Below are 15,506 nucleotides of genomic sequence, written 5' to 3'. Positions count from 1 at the left end.
TAAACTACCTAGAACCTTGTTCTAAAATGACCACCAGCTGAATGTTCAATGTTAGAAACCAGGTGTAATTTATTGATGTTTTACGATAAGTAAAACTGCGATATTACAAACATCTGAAGATAATATCAGCACTTACAAGTTCAGGATTTACAAATAGAAACATACATTTAAGTGACAAGTTTTTAACCCAATATTATAAGAGAACTTAATCGGACACAGAATAAAGAAGTCTGCAGCAAGTAAAAATACACAACGAGCCATTAACTTTAACAAATATACCTTCTCTGTAGATTTACCTAATGCACGTGTACTTTAGACAAGGGTGCCCAAGTTGTGGTTTCCAGGGGGAAGGGGCAAGTATAAGCAACATTTCAAATGTAGTTTCAAATTTTGCTGTAACTATTCTTAAAAAATCTATTGGGTTTTCGATCTTCCGAAGTACAATTCCCTCTAGAGAGGGGCAAGCGCCCCACCTTGCCCCCCTGATGGGCGCCCTTGACTGCAGAAAACTATTCATCGTTCAACAATGTACAGCCGTCTTCATATTACTAGTAGAGTCCAGCTACTGACACACACTTCCCAGACTGTTTTCATGAAGCCACATTTTGCACTCCACACATTGAATCCTCGATCTTATTTCCTTTTGCTGGTAGTAATAAAACACTTCACAATCACCACAAAATTGTTTTTATGACGGTTCTTCTTCTCTGTAGCTGACAAACACCTCTTTCGAATTGTCTGGATAGTCCACTGCTGTATTTAATTTCATCTTTATTCCATCTTTCTGATTTTCTTTGAAGTATGTGAATCACCTGTAGAAGATCCTTCTGAATTCTACCAGTAATTCTTGCTTCAGAATAACTGTTTTGTTGTTAAATGATTTTCTGCGTACCTGTAACCACTGAATCTATGGTTAACAAAATCTCAGCCTCACTATTTGATTCAAAAAGCTACCCTTGGGAGTTTGTAATGATCTCTGATGTTCAACATGATGTATACGATTCTGAGCTGGGTACCCATTTATCGGAGCTGGATTTTTATTTTCTGTAAAGTTGTGTCTGTAAGTTCTTTATCAGTTACAGGCTTGTGGACATCTTTCAATTTCTCGGAGATTAAACTAGGAGCAAACGTGGTTTCTGGGAACACGTTTGGATCATACGAACTGACTACTGTTACCTTAAACCCTGACAGCGTTTTGAGGAGTAGCGACCCTGTACCATGCTAAAAATTTCCCAAGATACATTCGTCGAAATGTATCTGTTGCTCCAGACTTCTTCCAGGATACTTCGAGAGATTTGAAGCAGCTCGTATCAAACATAAATAAATCACGTCTTGAAATAAAACTTTATCCCCCACCTCCTATTAATTTCATCAAAATACTCTCAATTATTTGTGCACAAAACAATTTATTCAAAAACTAATTTGGGAATCTGTCTAAGCGGCATCCTCCCCCTGCCGATTGGCTTCAAAATGGTCTCAGTGGTTAGTGCATCGTTTGTGCACACAAAATTTTCGTTTGTACACAACAGAAAGCGTGAGATATTAGGGTATCTCGTTTATGCATCAACTTCTCCACCAACACCGATTGGCACCAAAGTGGTCTCAATCGTTAGTGCATCATTTATGCACGTTTGTGCACACAAAGTTTTCATTTGTACACAATAAGAAGTGTGAGATATTTATATGTCAACCCCTCCACTAACAACAATTGGCCAGATTAGTTTTTGAATACCTTAAAATTGCCGACTTTAGTTTTCCGTACACAAACATTGCATAAACTTATTAGATTATTTTGGTGAAATACGGAAGAGATGGGGGAAGATGTCTAAACGGACGTGTTTTGGGTGTGTGTATAAAACCACTACACAGTTCAATTTTTCCAGATGTCACAACTCTTCTGTGAATTCAAAAATATCTGAAGTGTTTTCTAAATATAGTTTATGATGTTTAGATCGAAACAAAAATAAATTAAAATTCCAGACATTCCACAATTCCTTGGTGAATTAAAGGACGGCAAAGAGAAGACAATTACTATTTATGGAGGATATTAAGAAAAGCTATTCTTACATCCAGAACGAACAGATCAGTGGACGATCGTAATGCATGAAAAAAAATTCTAATTTGCAACAAGTTTCTCGCTAGTGTTGGCAAAACATGCTACTGATGATACTAAATATTCATTTCAGCACTTTCATCCCACTTCCAGACAGAGATCCAGAGGGTCGTCGTGTCGTCGTTATACGAGTTGCAGTTCATAATCCACGGCAACATAAGCAGAACGATGTATTTAAAATAGGAAAAATGATCATGGATCTTCTGATAGAAGAGGATGAACTTTGCTCGATTTATGGAGTGGTTGCAATTTTTGACCTTTCTGGAGTCACGTTAAGCCATGCTTTGCAATTAACACCAGGAATGATCAAAAAAGCTGTCCATGCTTGGCAGGTAATTAGTAGAAAATTTGTTTTAAGGGTTTAACATTTAGAAAGTGATGTAATATAGTTAAGTCTAATAGTATATATGTTCATTATAATAAATATAAATAGCTATAAACCCCTATATGTTTTCTTAAGTAACATGTATTAAAGCATTATTAATTCTGCACTATACCTTAAAACAATTTAATTTCTTTATTTATTTTCGTTTTCTACATTTTTTTGTTTATGGCATTTGTTGCCGAAACATTTTAAAGTGTTTTGTTGCCAAAATAAAAAAAAATCATAGTAATATTTTATATACTGTATGAATATGTAAAATTATGTAAAAAGAGAAGGCAAAACTTAGTTTATATCATCCTTTCATTAACTTTTTTGTGGTTATTTTCGGTTTTACATTGTGTGTTTCACTGTGCAGAATTCAAGTAAATTGTGTAATTATACACGTAGTTAGTTCTTTTAGGAAAAAAGAGTTTTTGAGCAAAGGATATTTCTATTGCAAACTTTTGCTGTAACGTGCGTTAAATATTGACATTCAAATACCGCAACATCACTGGCCGATGAGGATTGATTTATCCCCCTCGTCATTAAATATTCTGTCAGTATTAATATAATAATAATAATAGCTAGGAATAGTCGAACTTTTCAATATATATATATATATATATATATATATATATATATATATATATATATATATATATAAGTCCAAAATTTCATGTAGATATGACCCTATTATTAAGAACTTTTAGTAAGGTTAAATTAGAAAGCAAATTTCTAAATAATTCTATTTTATTATAAATCTTTCTCAAAAAATTGCATCAAATAGCAAATGACAAGGGAACGAACATACCTTTCTCGCTTTAAATTCTCTAATTATAAACTATATCTTCAGAGATTAATGGCATTCAAATCGTTTAGCTTTTAACTGACCAAAGTTAAGCAAGGCCTATTAGAATACAAGTTCAATCATGAATTCAGGAATCAACATACATTCCTTTAAATAACATATTAAACCACTTATTTCAAGAAAAATATATAAGTATTAAAACTCCCAGAATATAATTTGTATCTTGCATCTACCACATTATCAAATAGTTGCCTTTTTTATACTCCAGAAACAATTCCTTCAATGTAGTTGCCTTATAAAAAATTTTGAATATACTTTTCACTAACTAAATATTACATTTTTCTCCGACCACTTCGATTTCAGCTTTATAACTGAAGCATATAACGCGTGACGAAAAATTCGAATAGCTGTAGTTCCATATATTGCCACTATGGCGCTGTAGTCAGACTATTTCCATGTCATCTGTACAGTTCTATTCGCTTACTTTTTTAAAAATAATTACATTGAAAAACCATTACATTGTGTAATTATGTTAGCATCTCTCTTATTTTTCTTACAGGACTGTTACCCTGTACGAACAAGGAGCATGGACTTCATTCACTCACCTCCACATGTTAATGTTGTTCTCAATATTTTCAGACGGTTTATGAAAGAAAAACTAAGAAAGCGGGTAAGTGTAGGGCGAGGTCGTTAGTCGTACTTCATATGTTGTCTTTTAACTTCCGAAATCAACTGAAAGTGATCTCTTTAGAGAAGAAGTAGATTTTTTTTTTTTTTTTTAAATGCGAAGTGGTAGTTTTTCCTAGAATGCTTTGTTTATCCTTAGAGTTCCATGATTCCGAGCCAAGTTGAAATTGTGGTCAGTGTGATTATTTCACATATGATCTTTTATTTTCCAATTGAACTATATAACTCCAAGTGTTTTACTCACAACAATTAATTATCAAATATACCGCACCTACCTTATAGAAAATTACATTTTTACGTTTTTTCAGATACTTTCCATGTGTATGTGAGCTTTCCTTTTTCTTTCTCTCTTTTCCAGATAAATTCTGCACAGACGTGAGTGTTGATTTTGACTGTGACATTGTAGCTAGCTCAAATAATTTCAATCGCCATGAAGGGTTGGTTAGCTAAACTTCAACCATTCAACGTAGAGACGTTAAAAAAGTCAATGATTGTTACTCAGCGTCCATTTCGCCTACACTTTAACATTAATCGGAATCACAGTGTTCTAAGGTGCAACTGATTAACTGAATACTGTTGTGGATTACGAACTTTCGGAAAACAGCTTAGGAAAACTGTGATCGTGGTATTTAATATTTTGACGAAGTTCATGTTCCTGAAGGAATGAATGAATGCATGACCTACGTGTTACACTTATTTTTTCATGACACTATTATTGCTATTTTCAGGGCAAAGGAAACATTTTTTTTTAAATGTTTGAAACAAATGTTTCTTAGTTTCATACGTAGCTCAAAATGTCGATTTTTTTTAAATGGCAGATTTTATTTAAAAATTCGACTCCTTGGCGGATTTGGAAGTTGAAATTACAACATATATGTACACAATACTATATTCTTTTCTTCTTTTTTCAGAACAATCGTATATCTAAAATTTAAGGTCGGAATGTATTACACTGTTACAACGAATGTTACTATTCGTTTTATTATTATTATTATTATTATTATTATTATTATTATTATTATTATTATTATTATTATTATTATTATTATTATTATTATTATTATTATTATTATTATTATTATCATTATTTAATTTGATCGATTGAAGTTTAGAAATACAAACCTTTCTTTACAAGGAGAAAGATAAGATAGAAGTTTGCAACGTAAATCGTAAATTAGAGAAGGGTTACGTAGAATTTTAGATTGCTAAAATATACAGGCATACATATATATTGTAAATGTATAGTTAAGTTTAACAGAAGAGTCATAGTTTAATTCCTTGCTCTTAGACATAGATATGGGTGCCAAGGACAGAGTCTGCTGTTTAGTTGAAAGGATCTAGTAGGCAGATGAACATAGTACTTTGCAATGATAATTTAAACCTAGCTCTGATGATGAAGTCGTATGTGTGATCTACTCATCTTCACAAAATCTGTTCAATGATGGAAGTTGCTTGTAAGATGGAAGTTGACTTACGTACTTTCAGATTTAATTAATAATAAGTTTTTAAAATTAAATAAAGCTTGTTAAAATATGTTTGAAAGATATTAGGGAAATGCAACAAAATCTACTTCTTAGATTTAAGATAGTTTTTGTACTTTTGTGAAGAAGTAAATTATAATTGCAGAGAATTTTGGCTAATGAGAAAGTTGTTTTTAAAAATGGAACTATTTTAACCAAGGCAGTATACAAGGGGGATATTAAGGCCAGAACTCCTCTCTCACGAAATTCTCAAGTTTGTATTGGATAATGTTGCTTATTTCCAATAAATTTATTTTAAAGGCAAGCAATTATCTTTTCTTTCTGAGTACGACTTGACCTTAACAGAAGGCGTAAAGATTTCAAGGAACCTTCACAAATTTTAAAGTTTTGAATATTTTATTCACTTTTCTTCGGAATAATTAAACATTTTTTTCTTTCTCTAGGTACATGTGTATGGTAAGAATATAACTTCTTTACATCAGAAAGTTCCCATAGAAGTACTTCCAGAGGAATATGGTGGAACAAATGGAAAATTACAAGATTTTATAAGTAAGTATGCAAACATGTTTAAGACAATTAACAAAAATTCGTATATTTTACAAGCCAGGTATACAATTTTCTTCTTTTAGGATGAAAATCCTTTTGATTGGTCGATTTGGAGTTTAGCGACCCGTTTAGCACCGAGCCTATATGAGACGTGGACCTACAGTTTAACGTGGGAACTGAACCACATGGGCTCCCACCGCGAATCCTTTTGGATCTGAACAGGGCTTGTGTATGTCAATTCAAGTCTTTCTATGTTTTTTTGTATAGTGCTAATATTATTTAACCGTAATAAGCTTTTTTAAAATTATATGGTAAGATCATTTCACTGAACAAAGAAAAGACGTGTTTCTACTAATCGTTTGAACGACATTACACAGCGTCATTAGTTAGGGTAAACAAAACAACGAAATTAGATTGAAAATGACAAATTAGAATTCTATAAAAAAATCACTAAGATAACCGTAATAAAATACATTGAATTGCAAGACAGCACCAACAAGAACAAATGTGTATCATGGCAGGAAGAAAGACGTACCAACTTAGGCCTGTATTACATTACACAATCATGGTATTTAGTATGTCTCAACAACGCCCCGTTTCATCGGTTACGTGCAATTCAACATGATAAATGGCATTTGGTTTTATTTATTTATTTATTCTAAATAGAACAAGTGCTATTTAAAAGTAAATTGATGCAATTTTAGAACATCAGATCTCTAACGACGTGTCCTAGACGTCTACCTTCCACATAGTTTAACACAAGCAACTGGATCTGTTCCGTGATGACGGTACTGATATTTCTCAGTAGTTATCAATAAGATTATCCCAGTATTTGTTAAAGAAAACTAGATCAATGTTTAGTGTGCTACTTGGTTGTTTTAATTATGATAAACTGGTTTCTTTTTTATTTTACATTTTGATAGGAATAGTAATTTCTGATTAATTCTCATTTCTTATCCTTTAAGCTTCATAATGACAGCTGTAAGAATTGAAAGAGACATTTCCTTATTTTGTTCAATGGAACTGTGTCTTTTGGTGTTGATTACAGGTATTTTAATTTACAATAACATGAGAAATGTCTCAAACGTTATGTTAAGTAAATATTTAAAGTATTTTATTAGTTTCTGGTATGACATTATTATTACTTATTACTTGCATGATTTATCTTCCTTTAGGTTATTGGAAGAAGCGAGTTACAGATAAACGAGATTGGTTTCTAGAGGATGAAAATTATAAAGCTCTTCCTGAGTGACATCAGGCAGAAGACAATCGAAATAAAGATGACAATGGGACAAGGGTTGCACGAAATATTCAGCATTGTGTTAACACGCATAGTAACATCATCAAAATCATTGTTCACTGTTTAAGTTTGAGAACAAATTAAGATTAGACTTTATATTAGTTTATCATTCTGTTCTGTACAAAGTACATCATTTTAATAAATTATATATATTGTAGTAAAACGTAGCATATATGTTTTTCCGTTTCTTCGTGATGATCAAATTTTGTGTCTAACTTAGCTATTTGTCACTAAAAACAAAAATGCTCGGTTAAACATGGATATATTTCTAGAAAATATATTTTTTCTATAAAACAAGACCTATTCTTATTGTGACTATGACAAAATAATTAACATGCAATAATATCAGACTTACCTCCATATTCCCAGGTGAGACTCATCCCATATTCTGTATTCAGATTTGAGATACAAAGTGATATTTTAGGAAGAACTATGCGTAGTTAACGATGCTTAACTCTCACACACTTCTGGAAAGATCTGTAGCCAGTGGATTGTTTAGGATTTTGTTTCGGGGGGGGGGGAGAGGGAAGGGGTATGCACAATACGTGAAGAAGCACTCATGATTTGACTTGACTTGACTTGATTTTGAGTGCAACCTCCCATTCAGCAGCGAGACTATATGAGACGTGGACCTACTTATTAACGTGAAATCCGAACCACATAAGCTCTCGCCGGGAATCGAACCCGGGCCTCTCACGCCAAAGGCGCGTACGCTAACCGCTTAGACACGGAGGAGCTCAATAAGCATTCATATTTTTCCTTTTGGGTGGCAACAAAGTTTAATGAAGTTTTGCATATAATAAATTTATTTCGGGGGTGGGGGGGGGCTTAAGCTCGATATCCACCCCCTAAACACGCCACTGTCTGTAGCATATGTTCATACAAAGAAAAGCGTTATACCATGAAATGGTACGAGGGGTGATCAGAAAGTAAGATTACAAAGCCTGCAGTGAAATGTGTACATATAATTTCATACAACCAATACAGCCAACAGATAATATATATATATATATATATACATTACGTTATACCGGTTTCCATACCGGTTAAGGCACTTGTCGCATCGTGGGATGAGTTTGAAGATTCCCCTCTGGTAAAAATCCTGTCCTTGCGTGTTTAGCCATATTGTCACGAAGTATTTAACCTCTTTCCGGTACTGCAGAACTTCGTGCTCAATGTGACGAACTACTTCCGAACGACATTCCCAATTCTACCATCAGCCACCATAACGTGATCCTTCTGTTGTCCTGAATCATCTCCTGCACACGAGCTGGTTTCAAATCTGTTGATGTCGGCTGGGTTGGCCACTGCCCTCCTCATCTCTGACGTCTTCTCTACCGGCCGAAAACTTTCTACACCATTCTGCGACATGCTGACATTATAATCTTTCCGTAAACCTCTACCAGCTGCCGATGAATTTCAGGCGCGGTTACATACAGGGTGGCCCAAAAGTAGGTATACAGCCCTGCATTGATCAAGTATAACATTCTAGTTTATGGGTTTATTTGCTTCGGTTCTTCCGAGCTTAAGATGCAAGTAAAAACACATTAAGAACAAATAATAAACTAAGTTTATCTGATGGATGACAATAAGAAATGATATAGGATGCAATAAGCTGATCAGTACGGTACTGTATACCTACTTTTGGGCTATCCTGTATTTCGCCCACAGAAATCGAATAACTGAGCAGACTTCTTCGCGAGACCAGTTTTCCAAACTAGTCGCCATTTGTGTTTACCTACAACTAACGCTGTAGGTGGCGGGTGACTGAAACTCTGCACAGTTGCCAACTCCATGTATAAAAAATTACCGCACACTACTTATTCCTCTATAACACATGAGACTCCAGAATTATCGGCTTGTAACCTTGGTTTATGATCCTCTCTCGTAAATAAAGCGATTGTATCCAAACTGCATTTACTGAGTCAGTTAATTGTATGTGGCTGGATTGCTGCTGCATACCACAAGGATACAAGGAAGACATCGAACAATATGGAATCCAGATTACTTATTGATGTTGAAATAAGCAGATCCTCTGTATCGGCGTATAAAATGACATTTATCAGACATTATTCAATATATTCAATTGTTACGAAGACCAGACTTGATCTCTAGTATTCCTTTCAACATTCTGATGACAAGTAGTTAGTGTCGAAAGTACTTAGTGTGTTTTTGTCGCTATCATGAAAGAACCTTTTATATATATAAAATATGATATGAACAAAAAATACACTGAAAGAACTAAGTAAAGACACTTAGCTTTCAATATGAAAATCTCGTCATCAGAATATGGAAAAGTTTGAAGAAAAGAAAACAAAGTTCCAATCTATATTCAACTGAACGTTTCGGTTAAAAAATAACATTGCATCCTCAGTACAGATTCCTTAACAAAACTAACGTTTCTTGTAGAACTACATCTCTTTTTGATTCCATTCTGAATATCATAACTCATGTAATTTCTGTAGTCTTTCAACGAAACTTTCCTTGCACCCGTATACCTTTCTTTCTGTGCATCAACTGGTATCATATAAAAGGTGATTAATAATTAATTAAACATTACTTTGAATATGGTTTTTACCTGCGTTGCATTTGACTTCACTAGTAAACGTAAACTATCGAACAAAAATGGTGGAATTTGAACTCTAGTTTGACCTTGGTATTTTCTTATCTACAAATTTAAAATCTGTGCCATTATTTCATTACTAAACACATTTAAGCTGAGAAAACTTTGAACTGTGTCTTACAATCCCTTTTGTAAGCAGCCAACAAAATTTGAATCTATGTTTTTAATTTTCTGGATCTCACTATACCTTCAGATTGTGGAAAACAATTCTGTTCCTTATTGGACACATAGAACATGTTTTTCTCAAATTAAGTCCGACAAGTTTTTAAAGTGTGTGTCAAATGCATTTTTTTTTTACCGAAATGTTCACAGTTGAATTCCAATTTCAGTGTTTCATTGTAAGTGTAGTTTTAATAAATACTGAGTATGCATCCTATTAAATTAAATAGCAAAAATACTGGAATTCTCTCTATATAGAAACTTACATACTTATTTTACCAGTTGCACGCCACTAATATTTGACAAATTCTTTCATTTCTAAACTTACTAGACTCAATATAGCAGCCTTTTAAAATTTTTCTCAGTTTTTGGCACACTAACACTATAATTTCAAATTTTACAGCATACGTTAGTAAAAATAATAATAAGAAGAAAACTTTTTTGTGCATACCTAATGTCAAATTTCTTCGTATTTTTGATCATAAAAAATACGTATAAAACTGCCTAATGTCTTATCATAGTAATATAAACTAACTTACAACAAAGTATTTTTATAAAACATTTTTGTAGCCTTTCAATTCTATTTGTGTGTGTCTGTGTTAAGCTGTTTCAAATAATTGATGCGTATTCTAATTTAGATCTAACTAACAGTTTGTATTAAAGTATATATCCATCTAGTTGAGAAAAAGCGGGCCATTGATTGAACAGAAACCATTTTCTTCGCTTCGTTACATATATTCTGTAACGTTACATATATTCTGTATTCATTAAAACATAAGGAACTGTCAAACATTACTTCTAGATCTCTTATATTATCAACTTTTTGCAAAATTTTAGCTTCAACCTCATATTGACTAACAACAATATGTGGGTTCCAATTTTAATTTGATACGTTCTATCAATCAATATTTATTATTATTATTATTATTATTATTATTATTATTATTATTATTATTATTATTATTATTATTATTATTATTATTATTATTATTATTATTATTATTATTATTATTATTAATTACAATGAAGCATGCATTATATTCCGTAATGTCCTAATTTTCTCTCGTCAGTATGTCGTGGCATAGCATTTAAAAGTGGTTGGAATAAAGTGACGTACAGATAGAATTTTTATATAGGTGAGTTTTTCATATATGCCTATTTCATTATGCATATATTCATGTACTGCAATGTTTTTTATTTAGGCATTTTATAAATATTATGAAGAAAGCAATGCTAATTATATTGACAGACTTAATACACGATAATAAAATACAGAGAATGGAAGTTAATATCCATACTTTATTTTAATAATAATGATACTGCAAAGAAAAAAGATGAACGTCCAGGCGATTGGAATGACCAGTCCTTCCCAGACACCATTTTGTGATAAATTCCATCCTCGCACCATAATATTACGCATACTGGTAATGGCATAGGTAACGGGTAAAGTATTACTAAAATATCTCATACCGTCATTCATTGCTGTTAAAGGCCAAAGCACGCCTGCAAAAGAAAATGGTAAGTGTATTGACATTTATTATGTAATCAAGATGCATGAATGCTTACATCTAGTCGCACTTTGTAGTAATACACGTCAATTAAAATTATTGCTGCAATTACAGTATATCGTTTTTTTTCCTTATTAATGTATAGTAGTAGTTAATACATCAATAGAAAGAACACTTCCAATTATATATCACGTTTGTTAGAAGTCATCTTTGAAGTTTCAATTATGAATGAAAGTAGAGTAAATAAAAATTGTAATCGAGCAATCAGTGATATGATACTCTGGCGTGTATTTTTCATTCTTTGTTTCAATTCCTAAAGCAGCCGCTAAAGGCACTTCAATCGGTCTAACCCGAAATAACCTCTATAAATATATACACTTTTTTTTTTTTTTTACTTTAAAATATTATTAATCAATATAACATCACTGAATCTGCTACTGTAGAGAAATAAATTTGACAAAATGTGAACCAGTCTGTGATCTAGTTTCATATACAGGGTTTTACAAAAAAGTGTTACAATGTTCTGGGAACTGATTACTCACATCAAAATAAGAAAAAAAAAAAAGTTCATTTGGATCTGTGCTCAAAAATGGATAGTTTAAGAGTTATAGGGCGCCGCAAACGTGAAAACAAGTAAACTTTAAAAGAACATAGCTTCAATACTATGGGACCTATCGTAGTAGGGACAAGACATTACTGAAGAACTGGTATGTAAACTATCCAAATATAACTGTTTAAAAATGCTCCAGTACTTGCAGACCAATTTTTAGAGGTGGCTAGAGACTGATCAAGTATTACCAAACAGCCTCTCTAAAACTGATTGTGCAAGTGCCAGAGGTTCTGAAAGATGGATATTTGGATAGTGTACGTACTAGTTCCTTAGTGATGTCTTGACCCAATTATGATCGATCCTATTGTAGTGGAACTCTGGACTTTTGAAGTTCATTTTTCCCTATAACTAAAAAACTATGCACTTCCGACCAGAGGTCTATATGAACCTTTTTCTTATTTTGATGTGAGGAATCTAAAATATAGTGACAAATTTTTGTAACGCCCTGTATAATCAATGATTTTCTTTGAAATTTAGTTTTCTAAGTATGATCAGTAGTAACAATACGATTCAATTTCATTAACAGTATGTTTTTTTTTTTTTAAAGGAAGCACTTTTATCCTTAGAGAAAATATGTTATTTTCTTTTTATGTTTTCACAAATTAACAATAAGGACACATTTTCAGTCTGGTAATTAACGCCGAACACAATAAGGAAGCAAATACACTAAACTTCGTTCGAATTATAATGAACTTACAAGTTATGATTTCATAATGTTCCTTCTTAGACATAACAAAACGCAATATTACGCGCATGGCTCTTCTTAGGTTTACGAAACTTGAATTCTTCTTTGACTTTTAGTAAGGATTACTAGCTCTTCGAGCACTGCCCGAAGTGCCTAGGTTTTGAATACATTCTATGGGACTACGCACCTATGAACTAAATCTACGGTTTTAAGCACTAAATTATCCCTTTAATTAAACATTACTAGTTTTTATTATAATCAATTTTATTAAAATTGATATGCAGTACTAATTACTGTATTGGTATAAATGGTTCTCAGAAATCAATTTATAAACGTTCTTCTTTTGACTTCCAACACAAAAAACCATGACCGAGTCAAGAAATAGTAAATTGGCTCAACAATGGTTACTAAACTGGCTCCTAAGAAGAGTGACGTCACGTCTCCAAGGATGTTTCATTCAAATTTATATTTATTAACAGTTTTCTTCTTCATCTTCGTATTATTATTATTATTATTATTATTATTATTATTATTATTATTATTATTATTATTATTATTATTATTATTATTATTATTATTATTATTAATGTTATTTGAAGAAAATTTTCTCACGAATAGTTCATAAATTGCCTACAAAAGGAAGATCTTTTCTAATTCTTTTCCGGTTGGCAAAGTTCCCAAAATAGCTGACACATTTCCTCATTGAATGGCTATACTAATGCGTTGTATGAGAAATGCTCTAGCTCGGGTATCTCCTGATTTTAGCGACGTGCGTTGCCCAACTTTACCGATAAAATTAAACCTCTCTTGGCCCCATGAACCACTTGATTCAATTCCTATTGTAACAAACCAATTATCTATATTTATCTATAATTACTATATACATTAAATTATATATAATTAATTAGCTATGCCATTTATACCATTGTTGGCTATTCAGAAATATTATATTTTAATTGTTAGATTTAAATTCTTTTCATTGTTGTGCCTGTATTATCGCGTAGCATCTTTTCATTTAATAATTTGACGGAAATAGAAATGAAACTTGTTATTAGTTTCGATGGAAATGAGTTGTACAGCGGGGGACACTTCTAAATGGTACACCTTAGCCGTAAATCTCCATATGGCTGTACCATTTAGAAGTGTCCACCGCTGTACAATGAATTCTCTGTTTGAAATCTCTAATATCATTACTTGATATGAAGGATAATAATTATTACAAATTACGGAGTGTGTTTCTCGAGAAAGCAGATGTAACGAACTTAATCAAATTATGCAATATATTTTCGCTATACCAGCCAGTAATTCAGATGTCGAAAGTTAAATGAGAGCTTTATGATCGCGTGATAGAAACAGAATGCCAATAGACCTTGTGATAGTCCAAATTCGTTTCCGGTAAACTTGAAAATCATCTGTCAAGATCTCTATGAAACAGATCTGGAAGACTTCTTTTCAGCAGCGACAAACTTCAAAAAATATGAGTAATAAGGCAGACATCTGTAATCACTAATGTTTTGTGGTATTTTCATTTAGTGTCGTACAGTGAACTACATGTTAGATTGGTAGTAAAAGTAGTGATAATGGCTTTCAGTGTTAGGCGTACCAGTAGTAAACAGAAGAAGAATCAGTTTTATATTTGTCCTCCGAATCACATAAATGCCACTGGTCTTCAGTCTTGCCTTATACTACTGGCCTTGTCCATTTCAATTCAGGCAGATTTTAGAAAATCTGTCAGGGTGATGTCACAGATATCCATTATACTGTAATATAATGTTCTAGATACAAAATGATGAGACCCATATTTTTTTGTTTCGGAGAAAAAAAATGTTGAGCTGACTTATTTTGCTTCAAAGTTCGAGGGCCATTTTGTCATAAGTTTTGGCGCCAAAAATATAAATGCCTGTTTCTCAGGAACTATGAAAGATATTTTAGTCGGGTTTTTTGTATTTGAAAGGTAATGAAAAGGCCTTTCAAATGCATGTACAACAAACCTCATATGCAGCGTTTGAGATGTGCTGTTAATGAAAATACAGAAAAATAGCCCCCTTTTGGAGCCCCAAAATCTCGAAAAGGCCACCCTCAAAAATTATGTAATTTGCAGGACAGTTACAGCAATACCTCACGTTGAACATCTATAAATTTCAGAGGGTGTATATTCCTGGTTTCAATTTTACAAATGATCTGCGTAAGCAAATTTACAAGCTGAAAACGTGATCCTCACATTTGATGTGCAAGATAGACAATATGAACTAGCAGTATCGGTATTTCATATGTGTGTTCTGTGCATGAAAGCTTCCTCTACACTGGCTGTTTCAGTATCACGGATAGCATGAAGTCTTCCAGATTGTCCAAAAGGATGTGGTGGAGAAAGAACTTGCAGAATATTTCGCAAAGTATGACGCACCGATGTTCATGTTGCTGAATTCTACGAGGGTCACTACGAAAGTTTTGAGATACGCATTGTTGTGGCACAGTATTTGAATTCCAACAATTGCGTTCGGTAGTGGTATCCAGAGCGAAGAAGCAAAGCAAGTTTCAACTCGCCTCGCTTATCGGCGTGGCCGTATCTCCTTCACTTGTTTTGTTGATGTGAGCAATAATCGGCTGTCTAGAATGGAGCTC

The 15,506-nt window shown here is 32.9% G+C and overlaps 2 protein-coding genes across 4 annotated transcripts in view; one reads left to right on the top strand and one right to left on the bottom strand.

Annotated features, from left to right (window-relative positions):
• Positions 1 to 7,466, top strand: part of LOC145665877 (retinol-binding protein pinta-like) — a 62,622-nt gene extending 55,156 nt beyond the window's left edge. The window contains exons 4-7 of the mRNA XM_081732989.1: positions 2,187 to 2,445; positions 3,845 to 3,955; positions 5,897 to 6,002; positions 7,175 to 7,466. Coding sequence (XP_081589115.1) covers positions 2,187 to 2,445; positions 3,845 to 3,955; positions 5,897 to 6,002; positions 7,175 to 7,251 — 553 coding nt within the window. The 3' untranslated portion in view covers positions 7,252 to 7,466. The remainder of the gene's footprint in view (positions 1 to 2,186; positions 2,446 to 3,844; positions 3,956 to 5,896; positions 6,003 to 7,174) is intronic.
• Positions 7,467 to 11,360: 3,894 nt separating this feature from the next.
• The window catches only part of LOC145667071 (ABC transporter G family member 20-like), a 112,175-nt gene continuing 108,029 nt past the window's right edge, over positions 11,361 to 15,506 (bottom strand). For all 3 annotated transcript variants that reach the window (XM_081734775.1, XM_081734773.1, XM_081734776.1), the window contains one exon: positions 11,361 to 11,584. In XM_081734775.1, the coding sequence (XP_081590901.1) occupies positions 11,367 to 11,584 (218 nt within the window). In that variant the 3' untranslated portion in view covers positions 11,361 to 11,366. The remainder of the gene's footprint in view (positions 11,585 to 15,506) is intronic.

This window comes from Thermobia domestica, chromosome 12, assembly GCF_964235325.1.
Source record: "Thermobia domestica chromosome 12, izTheDome1.hap1.1, whole genome shotgun sequence".
NCBI classification, from domain to species: domain Eukaryota; kingdom Metazoa; phylum Arthropoda; class Insecta; order Zygentoma; family Lepismatidae; genus Thermobia; species Thermobia domestica.
The sequence above is the reverse complement of the archived record's forward strand: the minus strand, read 5'-3'. Positions and strand labels throughout refer to the sequence as shown.